This window comes from Lasioglossum baleicum, unplaced genomic scaffold (assembly GCF_051020765.1).
Source record: "Lasioglossum baleicum unplaced genomic scaffold, iyLasBale1 scaffold1281, whole genome shotgun sequence".
In the NCBI taxonomy this organism is placed as follows: Eukaryota; Metazoa; Arthropoda; class Insecta; order Hymenoptera; family Halictidae; genus Lasioglossum; species Lasioglossum baleicum.
In genome coordinates, this window is record NW_027470340.1 from 1 (window position 1) to 23,225 (window position 23,225).

The 23,225-nt window shown below is 35.3% G+C and overlaps 1 protein-coding gene across 1 annotated transcript; it reads left to right on the forward strand.

Annotated features, from left to right (window-relative positions):
• Positions 1–3,026: 3,026 nt before the first annotated feature.
• On the forward strand, positions 3,027–22,785 carry LOC143220607 (dynein axonemal heavy chain 1; the record flags this gene model as incomplete). Its single annotated transcript, XM_076446225.1, has 22 exons — positions 3,027–3,271; positions 4,106–4,435; positions 4,960–5,083; positions 6,036–6,206; positions 7,506–7,732; positions 8,395–8,473; positions 9,058–9,273; positions 9,834–10,093; positions 10,775–11,243; positions 12,005–12,329; positions 13,325–13,456; positions 13,978–14,298; positions 14,649–14,826; positions 14,886–15,018; positions 15,989–16,534; positions 18,333–18,559; positions 19,652–19,894; positions 20,455–20,568; positions 21,305–21,560; positions 21,959–22,121; positions 22,411–22,521; positions 22,694–22,785. Coding segments are annotated over exons 1-22 (4,956 nt in total), but the record flags the coding sequence as incomplete, so codon positions are not given.
• Between the last annotated feature and the right edge of the window lie 440 nt (positions 22,786–23,225).

A 23,225-nucleotide genomic window follows, 5' to 3' on the forward strand; every position in this document is an offset into this window, starting at 1 on the left:
GGACGATATGCCGAGTGACACCGCGCGTGAAAAACGGACGGCACGGTTGCACAGTGACACGAAAAGTGGCCGCGATGACTTTCTCTGAGAAAAAGGAAAAGACTGTGCAGGGAGGACGATTATTAAGAGCGAGACGAAGCGGCGAATCGGAGCGAGAGAGCGTCAACCTCGACGGGGAGGTTAGGCCGCGAACGAACGTCGAGGTTAACCTTTTATTCCGCCGCTCCGGCGATTCTTTTCTCTCTCTCGTTCTCTGTCCCGAGAGAGAACACGTCGTTTCGCCGAACGGGAAAATTTCGCACGGAAACACTTACCCCATAAACCAGTCCACGGTATCGCGGAGATACTCGGGTAACCTATCCAGCTTGGATGATTTTCAGTTGGATCACCGCTGAGGAAAGTAGCACGAGAGCGAGAAAACAAAATAAATTCTCTCTCTCTCCACTAGCACCAGCAGCAGCAGCAGCAGCGGCGCACGTTTCGCGATCTCGTAAAATCTAACATGGCGAAGCTCTATTGTCACCTGTTCCCGTCATGCCTCACTTGCCCCCCTTCGCCGAGAAAAATACTACCGATTTATCGCCGCCACCGCGTAGTATCGCCTCTGTATTTAGAGCCTCGCAGCTGTCTTCTTTCTATCCTCGGCACACGATCCCGCTAGACCTGTGCCCGGCCAGCGAAAGACTTTCAATGTGCACGACACCACACCACAAGGAAAAGTCCAACTTAAACGCGCACAGCTGATCAGTCGACGTCGAGGAACCAACTCACTCGCACACCCCCGTTTTGATACCTGACTGCAGAGGGTAGTACCTACCGCGCGTATTCCGTACAAATACCTCTCGGCACAGCCATTGGCTATGTGATAGACAGATGGTAAAACATTTCGAGTCGGTAACACGACTCGATTCGATACACCAAACCTCACGGTTGCTTATTGCGTTAACTTGCTTCATTATTCCGTTGCATAATCGTTAACGCGTTTATGTATACATTATATTATTGCGTAGCATATTTATAAATAATATTGGTGCAACGCTATTTGTTTACGGAATTTAAATAGTTATTCTAATAGTAGTAGTTTTGGGCAAATATCAATTTGTTTGTATTTAAGCTGAATTTTTATACCGTTCTATTGTTTTTTATATATTAGCATTGTTATGGAGGATTAATTTTATTGCAATATTACGAAATAAACGTATTAACGTGTTTAGAAGATTCGTGTAGGTGGCAGCACCTACCGTACGATTCGTTGAGTTGTTAAAACACAGCACTGTATGATGCACGTAATAGCATAAACGTAAAGTAAAATAGATCCAACACTCGATGCATTTTTAAATCGTATCGTATAGTACGGTTATAATAGTTGTATATCGCGTTTGCGAGTGTAAAACAGTTTATAACTTGTTATTTATAAATACCAATGGCGATACTGCAAGTCATCTCATATATAAATTTAGATTTTAATCCAATCATTACTGACGTTGTAATATTACTTTATGCTGAATCGGTAAGATGTTACGTAAACATGACTGAGCGAATTATAAAGTAAGAAAATTAATTTAAAAGTATACGTGTCTTGTCTTACGTCTGTTTTCACGTGTATCCCCGCAGAATTTCCGTACGATTTCAGGCAAGGAAAATTATTTATCAACGCAGATAATACGATACAGATAAAATATAAGCATAGACGAAGAAAAGTGTAGATTTATCCGCTCGGTGTATTTTTTTTGCTGCATGTTCAGAGCCTGAAAGCTTCGTTATCATTTCGCTATCGATCCCTACGTTACCGATTTAGCGTACAATAAAATTGCAGTGTTCGGAATTGAAACTAAATTTTACCCTTCGTTCATGTACTGCATGCGACATTACCGATATGCGATAAAACATCCTTCTCAAAGCAGTTCTAATTTAACAACAATCGTTAATAACTGATTTTGATACAACCGATAATATAATTATTTATAATCAAATTTGCGGTTTAAAAATTTATTTTATTATTAAACGATATTAATCGAATCAGTAATTAAGATTATTCGCCAAATTCATAGCAAACGATTTTTGAAACAATAGTTAATGCTATATCGAATACTAAAAATGTTGCAACTTATTTATTTCCCATTACATTTAACGCGACTAGAGTGTTAAACATTTCATTCGTTTAATTATTTAAACAGTTGGCGTGTATATAATTTGTACAAATACGGTTTCATCCGTGAATATAAAATAGATTACGTTATAATTATAAATATGGAGGACTCGGAGATTAAGAGCAGAGGTTATTATTCGGAAATAGTGACAGGTAAGTAATTAATACTGTTTTAATTAAAGTTTTTATAAAATTCACAGTCTTTAAAATGTTTAAAATATTCGGACAAATTACTTGTATCATTTATCGACACACGATTAAACGCATAGGAACCCCGGAACATCCTGTAACACCTCCAGTGGATGTCATGACGACTGCGCCACGAAGAACAAAACTGACATGGCAAGTTTACACCCAGCATCATTGCGCTCGTGTGAGACAGTTACAGGATCAGGAAACTTACAATTTTCTCGGCGAAGCTAAGAGATGGATGACTTTCCCGGAAGATCGATCAATTGTAATAAATTTTTCTTTTTGCATCGTGTGAAAAAATTTGATAAATCAATCTTATAAATTTTAGTCTTTTCTTGTTACTTCTCGAGAAATGAAACACTTAATATCTTGAAATTGTTTTAAGAAAAAAAAATAAACGCTATTTTGAAGTCTTCCATGCAAAATGGAAAACTATAAAAAATTTCGTACTACTCTGTTTGTGCTCACCATAATTTCATTTTTCTCATTTCGCATGTATAAAAAAAAAGAATGTGACGCTTAATAAAAATTTGCTTTACTTAACAAAATTCTCGTTAAATTCACGTTGAAATACGAAAGTAAACTCATATTTGAATTAGTATATTCTCGGTCCACAAAAGAATAAAATAAAATAGAATAAAATCAAATTAAACAGGCTTTTCTCGCACAAACGTTCCTTCCCAAAGTGCAAATGCAACAAAATGTGGATTCTAAACAAATTCCACGGAACGTTGAGATGGAAAGGAGACGGAGATCGTACAGATACCTGAAAATTCAGGATGCCTTGGAGTCGTTGGGCGTTTCGCCGAAGGAAATGTTGCCTTCGTCCGCCATATTGCCTCTACTATCTCACGAGGAAGCATACGGCTTGTTTAGCACAGCGCATTTCTTGCCCCTGGAAATTTTTGACGACGAAGAGTACGATTGCAGGTACGCGAAAAGAATTCCTTTGAAACTTGTAATTTTTTTTTAAGTAATAAACTTAGAGCCTCCTGTTACGAAGTATCGTTTTGTTTCGGTGCATTAACGGCAGCAAAATAATGTAATCGACCTTAATTGAACATTGGAATGTTTGATGATTCCGGTTAATTTCCATCAATTACGTTGAAACAGTTAGCAAATACCGCAGTTAAATTTCAGTCGTTATCGGTAATACAGAACGAGTTATCGAAATTTTAATTATTTACCAGTAATTAAAATGAGAATGAATAACTGTTGATACGATTAAATGATTTAAAATATCCCCAATTTCTAAAAAAATGAATAATAAAATTTTTAAACATTTTAAATCCTTAAAAGGTCGTTAAACGATATAAAATATTACCGAATTCTGTAAAAAAATTCTAAAAAATTAAACAATAAAATTTTGAAACATTCAAAATCCTTAAAAGGTCGTTAAATGATTTAAAATGTCCCCAACTTCTAAAGAGAAAAATTCTAAACCGAAAATTCTAAAAAATTAAATAATAATACTCTAAAACATTCTAAATTGTAAAAAGAAAATTAAAGACAAACAAATGAAGTAGATTATATAATTATTATTACCATATCTACTTAAATTTCAAATATTGCATTTTTTACTTCTGATTTTCTCTCGATTTCAAAATTTACAAACCAAAACATTTCCAGTCTTTCTAACGAAGCAGTGATACAGTTTCCTAACAGCGTACATTCTCGTAACGCCACGCAACAGGTTTCCTATTTTTCGTAACATCATTTTCCGGAATCTATTACCCTATTTATCCTTTTTCGCGTTGTTTGCAGGACCACAGAAGACTGGATAAACCTCGGTATAATAGATGACAAGCTTTATCCGTTACCAGCTGCTGTCTTCGTGCCAAGATTCCGATCCGAGGACGAAATGTTCTCCCTGGACGATGATAATCTGAATAATCTTTTCTCCTGGACCAACGCTGCCGTCACCCAGTTCGATCACAAGAGAAAATTGTGGAGCGTGTTGACGCTCGACGGCAGAAAACGGACGTTCAAGATACCAAGGATATACATCCGATTCTATGCCGAAGATCCGAGAATTTTCGCCAAAAGATTAGCAGCAGCCATAGAGCAGAGACAAATCGCCGAATCTTCCATAAAGTAAACGTTTATTATCACCAATTTATTTATTATAAACAACCTTCAGAACATCAAATTATATTATAACATAAACAAACAAATTTTTCTATTTTCATTTTAAATTAACTTAATCCGGTCAATAAAAATTCACATTTCTAGGATTTTTTTGCTAGAGAAACCATGATAAATATTAGCATGTAGTAGTTTCGTTAGTAGGAGAATATTTACAATTTCTTTTTACGAAATTATCGAAAATCGTGGAAATTATACTGCCTCGGATAAATTGCGGTTTTAAAAACGGGATCGAATGGCAGACACGATTCGTGAAAAATTTTACACATTTAACTTGGAATTTTACGAATTCTAGGAAAATCATTTTATACAGATGTTTCGGAGAGCATATACACTTTGAGAAAACGAAAAAAAAAAAAAAAAAAAAAAAAATAGAGTTCTTTAAAGCCGGATTACAATAGTAGAGATTTGAGTTTTTACATTTTCGGATTACTTCGTAATTATTAATTGATAACTTGTACGTGCTTTTGTAGGTACAATTTTTATTTGGACTGCATGCAGATGGATGGAATGAGGACGCTGTGCGAGGAACAAAAGGAAAATATCATTCGTTTGGTCAGGAATAACTCGAAGTTCAAACAAACGAAAATAATGTCGGTGAGTTGATAAAAAATTGTTAAATGCATTAATTAGAAAATATCAATAGTAGAACATGTTACAATTTATACTTCCACCTAGCAACATGTCGAGCAACTGATATAGTATATAGCATATTTATTTATAAGGAATTAGTTTGGAAATTTATGTCCGTGCATTTACGGATGAAAATGGAAATTTTAATCTATAACCAGGACTGTCATAATTTACGCTAAGCCTCTATGAATGATAATAGGCCAGTACCGTAAGGCGTTAATTATCTCCTTCGCGTTTTCTTCGCGTTCAGTATTAATAGCTCTAATGGAACAGAACTATGATCCATAATTAACGTAAACGTAACGTAACCTTCGTAATTCATAGTTTATAGCGAATAAAATTAAATTCGCGAGGATTATGCTCTCTGAATAGATTCATCTGTACATTACCATTTCACTTTGTCGAATTTCGATATTATCGATATTTAACCCTTTCCTCTCGACGATCTTTTCGTTCGAGAAAAATAGTAATTCAAAGATTTTCTCTCATAAAGTCAACGAAATTTAAAAAATAGTAAATAAGAAATCGTATGCAAATTAATCCTTCGCACTCGACGATTTTTTGGCTACAAAAAAGTAGAAATTAACAGATTTTCTGCCATAAAACTAACGTTACTGCTTTGTTATCTTAAATATAATGTATTAATTAATATTGTTCCATCGTGGAACGGTCTTCGAATCTTCGAATAGCAAAACTTCGGAATTTTCTAACATGCCGTATCGCCTTTACTTTCGTTAGAAAACTTTCTATTTATTAAAAAGTGACAGTCGCCTCTTGAGCACAAAAGATTAAAGCAAAGAATAATTTTATTTCGATATTTCATGTATCGTTGGGTAATTAATTAATATCGATGTTTCGAATCTGATTAAATGGCGACCGAGGCTCGTCTCTAGTATGCAATCGCTTACTTTGTTAGCTGATGGACGAGATCTGCTTGGATTATCAACGAACAATGTGCGACCTTATGTGGAGGCAGATGATACGGCTAAATCCGGAAATGTTTAAATTCATCACGTGGACGCCTGATGTGGAACCCATGAGGGTCCCAGAAAAGGGTAAAATCGATACCGGCATGAAAAACTTTCAGGTAATACCCGCTTTTGTTTATACACCGTTTACGAACCAGTTAAATTGATAAACCGTTGCAAAACATTTCGAAATTTTTAAATCGAATATTTATATAATTCCATATCACTTTATCCGACTATTATTAATCCCTTGCCGTACTTCGACGAGCTTAACGAAGATTTTTTGCCAAACTAGAATATCACGAGTCTGGCTCGTAATCAGTTAGGCGCGAATCACGGATTGTTAAATTTATTTTTCGTTGAAAATTGTCGAAAATTTGCGAGATTGAATGTATCGGTATTACTTAATTTTTCAAACATTTATTGTTACGGTATAGAAAGTGTACACGTTTCTTTAAATAAATCGTATTAAATAAATAATCATCGAGGATTATTTATTTCGAGAATAAAGCTGTTCGTAAAATTTCGAAATACGATATTTCCACCGAACGGATTATATTTCATTATTTAAGCAGCATAATAAATTTTAATTCAAAGTTGTTTTATCGTTTCAATTTTTTTTTTTGATATACCAAAACTCGCAGTGAAAAATTAAATTTTAATCGTCAACACAACGTTTTCAGTCCAAATGAAATTTTATATAAATAAAGCAGCTGTTTCTAATAATTATTATTCATTATAAAAATAACGTAACAAATTTTTGAATCGCAAATGCTCATTTTCATTCTACGTTGCTGAGTTTCATTTTACTGCATCGCCATTTACTTTTACATTTTATAATTTTAATTAATTAATTGCAATTTTACCTATACATTTTATAATTTCTACCTTTCAACGTCAACCGGTATTTATTTCCCTGCATTAAGAATAAATTATTATACAGTTATTATGGAAAATTATTTTTCAAGGTAATTCAATTTATATTTAAATTATTAAGAATGAAATGCTAGAAACTCTCGTGAGAAATTGTTTAAATGGAACTTCGCAAGCTCCATCTAATAAAACTTTAGCGAATTTTCTTGTAACAAGAAATAAATTGGGTCGCTAATTACGTTTAGAACCGATAGGAATTGATCCTGGTTCTAATTAAATGCTGCGTTCTAACTAAATAATTTAATAGCTTTTTACGTTCGATCTATATGAATGAAATACGTTCGATTTTAATATTTCGATATCTTACGATTGACAAGATTAAATAGTTTACGCATAATTATTAAAATAAAAAAGCTATATTTTGTAATTTTGTAATTAAATAATTAAGTGTAAATTATTTAATCTTGCCAATCGTAAGATACTGGCTGATTAAAATAAATAAATAAATATGTATAGAATATCGAGAAACGAGACTTTTTATTTAGAAAGTGAAGAAGTATAGTCATTGGATATCACTGTACGTCCACGAAGAAGTATACGACGCTATGGTTTGTATCGAGAAAGAGTGCGCGCAAGTATCTTCCATGAATCTATTCGCGACTTCGTACGGGAAACAACTCAGGCTGATGGAATTCGAGGATTTGCAAATACAGACCACCGTTACCGTTATCAAGTACTTGAAGGAGCCGTGGTTGGAAAAATCACGAAATCAGTGAGGATGTGCTTGCGGATCTTGGGAAAGGTTGGTTCAACCTCGAGCAGAAGTATCACGGTGTCTACGACGTGATGAAATTGAAACGCTTCATGAATCTCACCAATCTTCGTATGCAGGTTCGTATCTATTTCAATATTTTACATCGTTTTCTGGAGAAATAGACTAAAATGATACTGTTAATTCTTAATAAGCTTTATTAATAGAATAACAGATTAATAGAATCGAAATTATGCACACTTTTACAACTTTTATACATCGACTACTTTCTTACGTCTGTTAAAAAATGAAAAATAAAAACGAATTAAATTTGTATACAATAACAATATTAACAGACTTAATATAAATTGATTAAATTTGTTAATATCGTATAATTATGGTCACAAATTGACGGGTTCCGTGAACCTAGTGTCAAACTTAACGCTAGGTTTACGGACGTTTTTTGTATACCTACCTTTATGGAGACCCGTCAGATTTACAGGTAAAGAGAACCACCTACTTTCTTAGAAGAAAAGACCCTGAGTTTAATTTAAAAATAATTACAATATTAACAAATTTAATATAAGTTGATTAAATCTATTAATATTGTATAATTCGAGCAATCCACCCGTGAAATTAACGGGTCCCGTAAATCTAGCGTTAAAAACCAAGTTGTTAACTAGGTCTGCTTTCACAATTGATGGAATATACGGTGTTTGTTTCGGTGGCCACTTTAACTCGGTGATTGTCACGGGCCTGAGAGTTAGGCTACATTGACAAAGTAGGTCATGCTTGTCAAATATCGAGGAAATGAGCGTAGATAGTGAGGTACCTGACTTGGTACTTAATGCACCTGTGGAATATACTGTTTGGACGTTCCCAAGTCAAACAAGTATCCTAAGTCTAGGCTGTCTCGAGGTCTCTGTAACTTTGATCGAAATGTAATTGCATTTCTACATATACTTATATTTAAAGGAAAAATTCTACAGCAGCAGATCATATGATAATATAGTTACAATTTAATATACATATATACAGGGTAAACAAATAATATTAATCGGTGTAAATACTTTTGTTATATTTAACCCTTTGAGAATAATTATTTAATTATTTATATTTGACCCTCTGAGAATAATTATTTAATTATTTACATTTAACCCTCTGAGAATAATTATTTAATTATTTATATTTAACTATCTGAGAATAATTATTTAGTTATTGATATTTAATCCTTTGAGAACAATTATTTAATTATTTAATTGATATTTTTCGCAATATGGAATTAATATTAAACGTGTTCTTATAAATTATACGTAACTTACATGATTCATGTGTATTGTAATTAGTATGCACTGCGAATTCTGGTGGAGAATTCCATCAAGCTATACAGAGAAATCATGCTGACACCAGCATTGTGCGTCTTGGATGTAAAAGAATCGTTTATATGGGGTGACGATCTCATTAACACCCAATTTAAGCCTAGCGGTTGTCCTATCTTCATTGTTGATCTGCAAATGGACGAAGAGAAGGTGTTTTACTCCAGAGATCCAGAGAAATTTGAGGTAAATGTTAATTCGCTCTCTTCGATTCGTCAGAGACACTTGGAAATAAATTTCAGAATGAAAAAGTAGCGAAATCGGAATTTTCGAATATACGAATATAAATGTCAACCATAAGTAATTATAAATGGAAATTAGGCTCCCGGGATAACGAAATTATTTAATTACTAAAGAATACGAATTATTAAAAAAATACATCAGCATTTTAATCCTTTGAGGATGAGAAACTACTCAACTATGAAAAATAACAAATCGAGGGAAATTTTCGGAATTAACATGTACGCGCAGCATCGATGACAATGCTGAAATTATTTTTCGCTGTATTCCAATCATCTTTCATTCGGAAAAATAAAAAGATTTCCATGCATATCGTGATATTCATTCCCCAAGGGTTAATACAGGATAAAATATGATTTCAATCGAATGTATCATATTCGGAATTTAATTAAATTTTGTATTCCGAAAAGTAATTAAATATATTTATAAAAGCGATGTTTGGTATAAATATTCGAGAGGTCTATTGCCAAATATTCTCATTTCGCGCATGTCTCATGAATTTCTAGGAAACGATCATTACCTTGTACGATAACGCTCTGATTGCCTGTCACCAAGTCAAACAAGTGCATCCCTTTCTGCTTCCGAGGCTGAAATTCCCTAACGATCTGTTCTTAAGTTCCGTTGGGCTGCTCGAGGATCAGGTATGCAGAGTTCGCGATAGTTTAAAAATCGCTTACCAAAAGTCCACGATACCCTTAAGATCGTACGCAAACGAATTCCTACGATATCAATTATTCTTCAATCTCGACATCGACCAGTACATCGAGTAAGTATCCCATAATCCGATTAGTTTAATCTATCTATCTTAGCTAATATCCAGCATACGTAACGAGTCGAGATAATTAAACTGGTGCTAATCCGAATTTTTATTTACCGTTCCAAAAAAATATCCTCGGCTTCCTACCAGAAAAACTCCGACTTTCTACTCTTCCGCCGCAAAAAGATCATCGAGTGCAAAGGGTTAATAACATAAAAATGATTTATTCAAACTATGTTCTAAAATCTGATCACTCTCGACAACCCTCGCTACTCTCTCGACTCAACTCTAACCAAATTTTTCTCTCTTCGTAGAAAATACTTCGAAAAGATACCCTGAATCTCTCGAGAAGGGTCAGATTTACGCTACATCTGTAAAAAAAACAAGTACAAAACAACCAAATCCGGATAACGCTATGATTATCTTGGCTCGGTCACGTTTCCTTCCTTCCTTTTTAAATCTCGCTTCGGGAACGACCAAGTTTCGCCATAAAACCAAGGTCAGAGGAGTATTTTATCCTAAAGAGAGCGAAACAGGGGTAGCAGGCTCGGAATGGGCACTGAACTTGCTCGTTCCTCGAGCAATTAACCGAATTCTTGTCGAATATATCACGTGCCGAGCTCGTCGAATAATTCGCCGATTATCCGGAAGTTGATTTATTCCTCGAGCTAAATGAAATTCCTGTTGGAGGGAGTACAAGTCGGAAGAACTTAGCACGGCCGAGGTGAAAGACGAAATCGCGTTTCACATCACGATGGAGGAGAATTTGAAGGTCACCCTGCCGAACTCCATTCCCATAGGCGCTTTCATGGTGAACGTTCTCCCGTTAAAGGATTTCCTTATGCAGAAACGGTACAAATGCGCCACGAGTTTGCTGGTTATGCTGACCGAGAAGCTACGGGCCGAGGTTGACAGCATTCTTGATGAGTACACGCAGATAAGGTACAAATTGAAAGAAATACCACAAAGTATCGAGCATATATTCGAGATACGCGATTGGATGGAGACTATACCGTTGAGGGTGAGAGATCTCGAGGAAAGAATGAACAAACTGAAATTTGACTTCGACGTTCTCGACGTGTTCCATTGGAATATATCCGACGAAGACTTCGAGGCGAAATGGGAAGCAATTGGATCGCCCCTTCAGATTGACAAAGAGGTGAGGATTTTTATCTGATTTTTTTCACGAGGCAATTTCGAATTGGTCGAGGTGTTGCTTGGGAAAATATCTTAACCCTTTGATAGTAGTGGAGAAAGAAATTAGGTTTTATGTGAAACGTAATAACGTAAGTAATAAGAATAATATTGTAAATAATATTTAGGAGCGGAAAGAACAAAGTGCTTGTAGAAAGAGGTGTTGGATGGTGGTTTCGTTAATAATAAAATAAATTTATAATAGAAATGCGTGGGAGACGATAGATATCCGAATTACGCTTCTTTTGAACTTTAAACTACGTTAAACAGTCGTGTTGGGAGCTATCTGCGTCAAAGAAGCATGTGATTAGCGAATGAACAGGACCACCGTATTAAATTTTGAACACGTAGCGAAGGCTGGTACACGGTTGTGCTTACTTTGTCGTTAACACGTTCCTCTGGGAGCTAGATAAGGTTGTCTCTGATTAATTGCACGCTGTACACCTTATTCAGGCTCGACGCATCAATACTGCTTTTCTGATTTCTAATTTCTCATATCTCGCTTCAGAATTCTTTGACACATCTACTCCTTCCAAGGATATTACTCGTTAGATGCTTTTAATTCTTTATTATTTGCGATATATAAGTTATTTTTTCTTGAAACGCGAATATTGCTTTCCCTCTTTATTTAGATCCTCGAAACAGCGAATCCTCTCCCAACTATTCGATAAAAACAACGCAAAAGCCTGTTCCTAATTTTAACAAATCAATCGAAAATTTGTGCAGGTCGCCGAAACGAATGAACAACTGGTGGAGGAGCAGGACAAATTCTACAAGATCCAGCTACAGGACGAGGTGCTGTTGGAAGAGAAAATAGACACCCTGGTGAGCAACGTGGCGAACATAGCTCTTCAAACGGATATAAACCGTATCCACGAAACGGCACTGGATGTGAAACGAATCTGGAAGACTATGGTCGACTGCCGAGAGATGGGACTGTTGCTAAACGAACGACAGAAATTGTTTGGCATGCCCGTGGTGCCTTTTGAACATTTGCACAAGCTCATGAGGGAATTCGAGCCTTACAGGAGTCTCTGGGTCACTGCCTCAGGCAAGCGAGTTTTCCTAATTATTTAACTCCGAATCGTATTTTCCGCGATGTAACCATGCAACAGAGAAGATTAAACCTGCCTCGCCGTCCTTGTCACGGATTAAAGCGCGACAATTAGAAAAATTTACAACAGCCAGACCCAACAGAGTAGACCCACGTGCAACTTGCTCAACGAAGCGAAAAACATATGCACGTCCATAAATCACGACCCAAAAGAATAGCGAAAGGCAACTCCTGTGCCTTCATATTCTTCTAGTAACGATTCTTCCTACACACCCAGAATCCAATCAGAAAACTCTAATTTTTCCTCCACCAAATCCTGTAACAACTAATCACATCGAGCACTAAACTGAACATCAAACCGAAAACATCGCGATATAGACACAGATACGAATCAACCATCAAACAAATCACACGAGAACACTATCGACAGAACACAGACAGTAAACAAACCTCATACGATGCAGCATCATCGACATCACTACATCCTCAAACCAATATAATAAAATGCATAATAAAACGCAAACCAGTGCACTTTATTATACAACCCAAGTTCTCAGCGTCTCAAAATTTGTTTACACTGAGAAAACTAAAATAGAAGAAGACATCCAACTACGTACAACAAATGTTGGTCCTTTGATCAAACCATCGACGATATTATGTAAACACTGATCCAGAGGTAATACCAGGAATATCGGATTTCCGTATTTCTCGTATAAATTACAGGAAACTGTGAAACATTAGCTTTCATATCTGGAACAAATATTCTTTTAATTGCTCTGCTACCCATACGATTCACGGTGAAGCGAAATTCACGGAAACGGTACATTTTAAAACGAAAAATAAAGTAAACGCAATGTTAATATTACCATCAATTTTTTCAATCTATCGCGTGCAAGCGTTTAATATGCGCTGAAGCTGTTATATCGCAGTTTGTTTTACCGTTTTAAGTTTGTCAAAAATTTGAAGCTTTTTTCTTCTTTTTTAATGCACAGACTGGCTTAGGTGGCACGAGATTTGGATGGATAATTCGTTGATGAACGTCGATGGCACTCAGATCGATACTCTCGTTATTGACATGTACAGGGTTATGGTTCGAGCAATTAGAACGTTCCAAGAATTTCCGAGTAAGTATTCCCAGCTTTATAATGAATAATGAAAGTGGGTTTTTTTCAGCGAAATTATTCCAGTCTGTTGCTTGTGAGAGTAAACGGAGCAAGTGGGTTTTAGTTCAACGAGCACTTTTATTTTCTTTATTATAATGACAGAATTGTATGACGACTTCGTGATAGCACTGGTTTTCCAGTCCAACGCAAACATACATACACACACGGAAGATTAACAGTTACACTACAACACGACCAATTAAATTCCGCTTATGTTCCATCTGTAATTATTTTCTTTTTCGAAGAATAATAGTTTAGAAAGTATTTATAACTCGAGGAATTAGAGCGTTCTAAAAATTTTTAAACGACTATTCCCAGTTTGACCATGAATAATAGAAGTTAGAATACAAATTTCTTTTGTCTCTCACTGTCGTAATATGAGAAAGTAATTGTTACATTTATATTTGTACGTACTTAATTAAGAAAGTATTCGTTGCTATTAAAAAAATTGTTATTTCTCGAGTGAAAATATTCATTGACAGAGGTGCAAGCGATAGCAATAGCGACAAGAGACCAAATGGACGAGTTCAAGCCGTATGTTCCTCTGATACAAGCTCTGCGAAATCCGGGAATGAAGGATCGCCATTTTGAATATCTAAGCGCGCAGACTGGAATACAAATGGCACTTAAGCCCACCATAACGTTCAAGTCTCTGTTAATCCTCGGTGTCATGGAGTTTGAAGAATTGATAAAAACTGTTTCCGAAACTGCAGCCAAGGAGTACGCAACGGAACGAACATTGAACAAGATGATAGAAGAATGGGAGGCCATTGTTATGGAGATTCTGCCATATAAGACCACTGGTAAATATGTTTTCTTAACGAATAATAGAATAATAGTACGTAATAATAAAGAGAAAAATTTAGAAAAATTTAACATTGAAAATCTTAGTCCAGGTCAAATTCTATGACAATTCTCAAATTTTTACCAAACGAACAGTAGAATAATATAAAATTGAAATTTTAGTCACGGTTAATTCTGTGGAAATTCTCAAAATTCTTACCAAACGAATAATAGAATGATATAACGTCAATAATATAACTAATAGAACGCAAAATAATTAATATTTTGTTTTCAAGAAAGTCATTAAATTGCGACTCATATTTCGCAATGGACAAATTTAAACTTTTTATTTCTACTTTGTACAATACAGGCACGTATATAATAAAAGTGTCAGAGGAAACGTTGATGCTGTTAGAGAATCACATCCTGAGCGTGCAACAGTTAGCGTTCAGTCCACTAAAGACTGCTTTCGAAGACGAGATCAACGAATGGGAATTGAAGTTGAAGTTGACGCAAGACGTGCTGATCTTGTGGATTAAAGTACAAAGGTAACGACCGTGTCAGACTGTAAGCTAGGTTCCGTGACAGTAAGGACAGGAATTCGCAGGGATTGGATGTATCTGGAGCCAATCTTCACTTCGGAAGACATTAAGGTGCAATTACCGGCAGAGAGCAGGAAGTACAACGCTATGGAACGGAACTGGAGACGGATCATGAAGAACGCTTTTGAAAACCCTTATGTAAATTGAATTCATTTATTCTTGAAGAGTTCAAATCTCTCGCTCTATGTTGCTAGACGCTTCTAGCGACATTTACTATTTTTTGGCATTCGAATAAAACTTAATATATAATCATTGTGAAAGAATATCCTAGTAGAACCTAACCTAACGATCTGCACATTTTGACAACATTTATTGATCAAAACACCGAGTGGTTAATTAAAAATTAACTTGTGTTCGTACATCTGAAAATAACACAGATGATTATTAACACGTTCGCGCCAAAGAATGGGTTATAATCCCTTCCTTGAATTGATTTTGGATTTTAATTCCTCATATTGGATTCGGTAATTCGAATTTTTAAATTTCGATAGTTCCTACTTGACAGAATTGAGAGCAGAATTGAAGACAGTCGAGAAGAATTAGTTTTTAGAGTTGTTCCGAATTGAGAGTCTTAGTTGACAGAGTTGAGAGTTGAGGTGATAGTTCAGGTCTTAGTTGAGATTCTTAACCCTTTCGTTAAGGCAGTGCGCGCCGCCGGAGTGACCCCACTGAACGGGGCGCCGCGCCGAAAACTGTACACATTGCACGTTGTTAGACTATGGTGAGCGCTCAGACGTCATTCAACACTACCTTGAAATTCCTTTATATGAATACTTTTTTAAGAGCTACTTAACAACTTTTTCGTCATATTATACGAGAAACTTGAAAATGAGTATATTTTAAAGCATATTCAGTTATTTACATATTTACTGATTTCACTGACGAGAGACGGCGCTCGTATATGCAAGCCGCCGGATATATACGGCAGCCGTAACGAAAGGGTTAAATGAGAATTCAGAGTTGACAGAGTTGAGTTGTCAGATTCGTTAGTTATAAAGAGTTTGAAAAATAGAGTGAAATCCAGAGATAATTCGCATCTCCAATTCTCACATTCCAATAATTTCCACAATTGCACTACCTAACCTAACCGAAACCTCTGTCGAAACAGATCATCAAGATCTGCCCGGACGAGACGCTGCTGGAGTCCCTGCAAGAGTGCGAGAGCCTTCTGGAAGTGGTGATGAAAGGTCTGTCCAACTATCTGGAGATGAAACGGAAGGTGTTCCCGCGGTTCTACTTCCTCAGCGACGAGGAGCTGCTGGAGATCTTGTCCCAGGCGAAGAACGTGCACGCGGTGCAGCCGCATCTCAGGAAGTGTTTCGAGAACATTCTCGAAGTGAGATTCGAGGAGGACCTGCAGATCACCCGTATGTACTCCGCCGAGGGAGAGGAAGTGGTGCTTCAACCCCCGATGTATCCGTTGAGAAGCGTGGAGTATTGGTTAGGCGATTTGGAGACGGTGATGCGCAGCACCATCAGAGAGATCATTCGCGCAGCCCTGGAGATGATCGGGGTGATCCCGAGGAAGATATGGGTCTATATGTGGCCGGGACAGGTGACCCTTTGTTGCGGCCAGACTTATTGGACCGCACAAGTCGAGAATGGAATCTTGACCAATACTCTTTCTAACTATTATCAGGAACTGCTCGGTCACGTAAGATATTTCTTCAAAATCGATTTAAAGTAATTTTGCGGGGTGCTATTCTTCGGAAAGCAGGATTACGAACTGGCCAAGACCAACTGGGATTAGTTTCTGAAAAAGGAATCTAGCAATCGATAATACCGAAGTTATCGATAAACTAATGTTATTTTTTTTTTCCAAGCAAACGTTGAGTTTCGTGGGCTTTTCAAAACGCGAACCGACGAATCGAGAATATCGATGTCAGATTCGCGAGTTCTATTAGTTCCTTTAACTGCTTCCGTCTTATCATATAAAGCGATTCATTAAAAAGCTAGTATTAAAAAGAGTAACGAACGAAATTGCACCCACTCTGAAAAAGATTTGTCGACATTGATCTAGGAGCATCGCTATAAATTGTTTGCGAAACCAAAACTTCAAATTTTAGAATGAAATTGTGTAAATGGGGTCGTGTGATTCCCTTTTAGTTAATATTTTTTATTATGGTTTATTAAAGCATAAAAGAGGTTACGTTTCGATTGATCTACTTTAATTCCCCGATGTTTTCCTTTTTCTTCTTTATTCCTAATTTCGAAAACTAATTTCTTATTGTAATTCTACTCGCGCAATATGGAGGAAAGAATCTTTTATCAGGCATTATCATAATTTACGCCCTTTCAAGTTTCTCACAGCCGTTATTACGGCGCAACTTCTGAGAAGCTTTGGCAAAAAAGGACCACTATTACAGAAAATGGCGTAACAGTATAACTTATCTTGTTTATTGCGTTATTTATGGAACGATTACTAACTTTCTCAACCTAATACAGAGCTGTGATGCCATAATTCTCTGTTCCCTTGTTTCGCTTGTTTCTCCCATGGCTATAATCCATCTGTGTATACAGTGGTACCAAAATTTAGCTGTAAACTATGAACGACGAAACATAAGTATTAAGCGGCATGCTTTTCTCCTATATAAACATCCCAAATTTCCAAGTGAAATTTACTCAACGAAGCGAGTAACAAAACCTAATCTTCTTTAAATTAGTAATACGAGGAACAGGATTCAATTATTATCAAGTATTTCATTTAAATTTTCAATGTTACACCTACTACTAATTATTTGAACAAAATCAAAGAGCAAGATTCAATTATGCATCAAGTATTTTGTTTAAATTTTAAGCATCACGCGTATTGCCAATTATACGAGCAATACGTTTCAAGTAATCCTGTTTCATCGACAATTAGAATATTTCAAATTAATTGTTCGCCATATCGAAATATTTTGTCTCAGATTTACAATATTTTTGTATATATCTGTCCAATAATTAAAATTTTAACCACATTCCTACAAATTTCACGGCGTATTTCGTCACACTGAAAATTTCCTATCCGCATTTATAAAACAATATATAGCAGTACGCATCTCGTTGAATATAAGTGCGTAAAATGTTCTATTAACCCTTTGCAGTCAAAAAGCGAGCCTCAGTCGCCATTCAATCAAATTCTAACGATCAATGTTAATCGATATATCGAATTTAAAATTTCCCAACGATACGTGGTATATCGAAATAAAATTATTCTTAATTGACGTCTTAATTTCTACACGATTCTTTATTTACCGTTTTAAAAAAATATCGTCGATCGTATGGCAGAAGGTTTTAGAATCACTGTTCTTTTGCAGAAAAAGGAAAAATCGCTAAGTGCAAAGGGTTAAAAAGTACTTCTATTATAAAATAGTACCGAGTCGTAAATTTTAGTTTTTAATTAACAGATAAAACGTTCCTAACGGAGTTAATTTCTTATGCTACTTACATAAACTCTTAATTATTGGCAGTTGGACGAGTTACGGGACCTGGTACGGGGTTCACAAACCGATATCCAAAGACTGATGCTCGAAGCGGTAATTACGATCGAGGTGCACGCGCGAGATGTTTTGTACACACTGGTGACGGAAAAAGTATCAAATGTAAACGATTTTGATTGGATTTCGCAACTTCGCTATTACTGGGTGGAGGACTCCGAACTAAAAGTGCGCGCTGTAAATGCAGAATTTCCATACGGGTAACTCTTTCTAATTATTTTTCTTATTTTTCTTTTCTTTTTTTTTTCAACCCTGTTACATTTATTACCTCCATTGCAATTGGATGTGAAATATTTCAAACTCCGTCTGATGGTATTTACTCGCTGGATATGTGACACTGTATGTATTCCATTTTTATGTATTATTATGACAGTAATGAAAAAGTGAGGTGGACCTGGAATTATATTTTATGCAATGTATCAAATATGCTTGCAATATTTATTACATTATATATTACTAATAATAGAATATAGAATATTAATAATAGAATAATAGAAATAATGGAATATTATTAGATTAATAGAAATAATGAAATATTTCTATTTTATTATATTATTAAGTAATCAATTATTCGATAATGACTCTTAACTGGTTAGAGTGGATAAAAGAACTTATGCTTGCAGTTCTTCGAGTATGGTTTTTATAACTTAATTTCATGAAAATAACGAATAAAGTATTTCTTTTGTTTAAAAAAACCTGTTTTATATATAAAAATAAGGAAGCATAATTTAGAGGATGAATTTGTATAACCTATTCTGATTTCGTAGTATTTCTCTCATCGTTTATATGCATAATTAAATATATAGCTAACATATACCGATTATGTACATAATCAGAAACTTGTCACATTTCGTCTGCTCTGCGATAAAATCATTTTTATATCAATCTCAATGATTTGCAAAAAACTTGTCAAATTCTTATTGCAAAACATTGCGATGTATTTGCATTTTATTGAAATAAAATGTTAATTTCATTTATTATGTAGATATTCTCGCTGATATCGAATGCAAAAAAGACAAGAAAAGAAAATGTTTAATTGCAACAGAGAAAAACGTGCGCGTTTTAAGCAAAAGAAATTTTCGGAAATTTAAAAAATAACTTATTATTACTTATTACTACCTCGTATAATTAAAATCAGTCAGATTCCATTTCTCTCTTGCAATGGAGGATTCTGCTTCTGGCGAAAGGCAAAGGGAACATTCGAATGTTCGAATTTCGACAAGATGGATATCGCGTGGTATTGAATATTCATGGAGTTTTAATAGCAATAGTTCAATTAAAATTGTTCAAAGGTACGAATACCTGGGAAATACTGGCAGACTGGTAATCACTCCTTTGACTGATCGATGTTATCTAACTCTAACTGGGGCACTGCATTTGAAATTCGGCGGTGCACCAGCCGGTCCTGCCGGAACTGGCAAAACGGAAACTACCAAGGATCTCGCGAAAGCGTTCGCCATACTCTGTGTGGTGTTCAATTGCTCCGATCAATTGGACTTCATGTCGATGGGGAAATTTTTCAAGGGACTTGCAAGGTAACCTCAAATACAGACGATACACTATATTAAAATATTTTCATATATTCTCGTCTGAAAATTTATTTTAAATTAAATGGAAACCAATATTTCGATTTTTCCATATGGACGATCCTTCCTAAGCATTAAATAAATGCTACGTAACGTAAATAGTAACATATTTTCATATTTTCTCGACTGAAAATTTAATTTGAATGAGAAGAAAATCAATATTTCGATTTTTCCATACACGATCCTTTTTATGTATTAAATTTACAAATGCTACGTAGCATAACGTTTATCAACGTTGATTTTATACAAATAAAAATTGTATTTCGGATCAAAATCAAAATTTCAATCTCTTTTGATAAACCATGTTACTCGAATGTAATCTGACAGAAAAAACATTGGATTACGTGTAAAACGAATCAAACTTCTATACTTTCTTACTTTTTAACCACGAGGTTAAAGGTTTAATCAGGTTATTTTTCTAAAAAATCTCAAAATAGTAGAAGAATTATTTTTCTAAAAATCTAAGTAGCTGATTAACGTTTGTTGTTTGTGTTTTTTGATCATTTCAGTGCAGGTGCATGGGCTTGTTTCGATGAATTCAATAGGATAGACATCGAGGTGCTATCTGTTATTGCACAGCAAATCATGACGATCCAACAGGCACAGCAAATGCGGGTTGATAAGTGAGTACTATCTGTTCGCGAGAACAAGTCTAGCGTCTATGTCTCCAAAATATAATTTTCACAGTAATTATACTTTAACTGCTGCCTTCATAAAATAACGAAGACGAAGAAACGTGTTTAAACGCATTTAACACTAGGTTTACAGAACTAAACGGGACTACTTTCTTTCCTCGATCTTCGTCGCCATTGCAACCATAATTCACGAATATTCCAGGATCTCGATACGAAACGTTCTCCTTCGAATTACAAACTTAATTTCAGGGAACACGGACTTTTAAAATGCCCCTTAAATATCGTAATACAATAAAAGTTACTTAAAGACTTTATTCCTTCTCTATAATCTCGTGTTCATGAATTATACATTCGAAGAAATTGAAAAAGTTGGGGCAGTTTAAAGTTTCTTTAACCATAGCGATTCGGTATCAGACCTTTAACTTATTTCTCGTATAAAACTTATATTAGAAGCCGACTGTCACCCTAATCGAGTTACTCTAACGAGAAATATTAGTCTCGAAAGTTCGATGCTACTAAAGATTAAAAAATCTCCGACATTTGGAGATAAAAATGATAAATTATAATATATTTCGAATGATATTAAAAATATCTTTCGTATAAAAGTACACGAATCGTGAAACATGTGGAAAATGCGTGAAACTTGTTTGAAATTCTTTTATTTCATACGACTTCGAATAAAATATTATTTTTCTATGTAATATATTGTATTATATTTTTTCAGATTCATGTTCGAAGGGGAAGAAATTGTTTTGAAGCCGTCCTGCGCGGTATTCATTACCATGAATCCCGGTTACGCGGGTCGGACAGAATTACCAGATAATTTGAAGGCTTTATTTCGTCCTGTGGCAATGATGGTTCCGGACTACGCGTTGATCGCTGAAATTTCCCTGTTTTCCTACGGTTTCACCGACGCGAAAACATTAGCCGGCAAGATAACCACCACGTTCAAATTAAGTTCGGAGCAATTGAGTACGCAGGTGAAATATTCCTAAGTCACGGTTTTCTGGGTTTAGTTTTGCGAGGTGTGAGGTGAGGTTTGAGGTGCAGTGATAACACGAGTGTTGGTACAAGTGTTTTTCACGTGCGAGTGGAAGATCTAGATTGTGTGGTATTCGATGACTTTCACGAGTAAGAACGCAAGTGATGTGAGAGAGAATAAGATACTTAATAATAAATTCATTACATTCGTATAAATAATATGATATTATAATATATATAAGGAGGGAGAATAGATTAGAATAGATAGATAGATAGATAGATAGACAGAGAGAGAAAGATAGAGATCCAATAATAAATTGACAATTGACAAACGCGTCAATTTGCTCGCAAGTTTATATAGGCAATTGAAAGTTTTCATTGATCTATTTCCATCCAGGATCACTACGATTTCGGAATGCGCGCTGTGAAGACAGTGATCGCTGTGGCGGGAAATTTGAAAAGGGAACAGAAAGATTTGAACGAGCAACAGATCTGTTTACGAGCATTAAGAGACGTGAATGTTCCGAAATTCCTGAAAGACGATTTAACATTGTTCAGTGGTTAGTAAGAATTTTATTTATTATTTAATTTATAACGTTTCTTATTTATTAAATAACTTATTTTATTTTACGAGTTGTATTTCTTCGAACTACTTAACGTATAAAATTTATCATCTATTAAATAACTTATTTTATTTTACGAATTGTATTCCTTCGAATTACTTAACTCATAAAGTTTATCATCTATTAAATAACTTATTTTATTTTTCGAATTGTATACGATCTTCCTCTTTAAGATATCGTTTCACACTTATTATTTCGTTATAACGTATCTTTCACGCGAAATCAGGTATCGTGTCTGACCTGTTTCCACGTTTGGAAGAGAAACAGGTGGATTACGGAGTTTTGGAGGCGCAAATTCGTACGTCGATCGTAAGCATGGGTCTGGAGGAAATTAATGGTACGTACATTTCTGTGGTACATTAGAGAGACAATGTCATGGTTAATCGCGTTACGATTACCAACGATTGTCTCGAAATCCTATCCCTTTGCACTCGAAGTTGAACTCGCCGTGCAACGCTAAAGCTACGAATCGATAGTCATATGGATAATATTCGCGTGTTCGATTGCAGAGTTCGTGAGGAAAGTTATCCAGTTATACGAAACTACAGTAGTAAGGCACGGATTAATGCTGGTTGGTCCGACCGGGTCGGGGAAGACAAAGGTAAGTGCTTTCCTCGAAACCACAAGAATTTTTCCAATTTCTTCCCTCGCGAAAGATTCCTCCACGCAATCGTCTAATTAAAAATTCCTCATAAATAACTTTTACCTTTAGAATTCTCTCTCTCTCTCTGATCGCGTAAAAAAGGAATATTCTCATCGATGTCTTCGCTGACAAGGATTTAATTCAAATTTTGCAAATTTTGGTAGATTTCGTTCCTCTGTCTATGAAAATATACCATCACAGGGCAAAGTGCAACAGTAGCATAAATAATACTGACATTTAATCCAATTTGTTTAATTTAAACTGGCCTATTTTTTAGTCGACGCGAATTCTAAGTAAAATATTTAAAAGCCTTATGTTTAGCTGGTAAAATTGAAATATAATTCGGACTGCAATCGAATGTTTAATTTAAATCGACCTATATTTTAGTCGAAGCATAT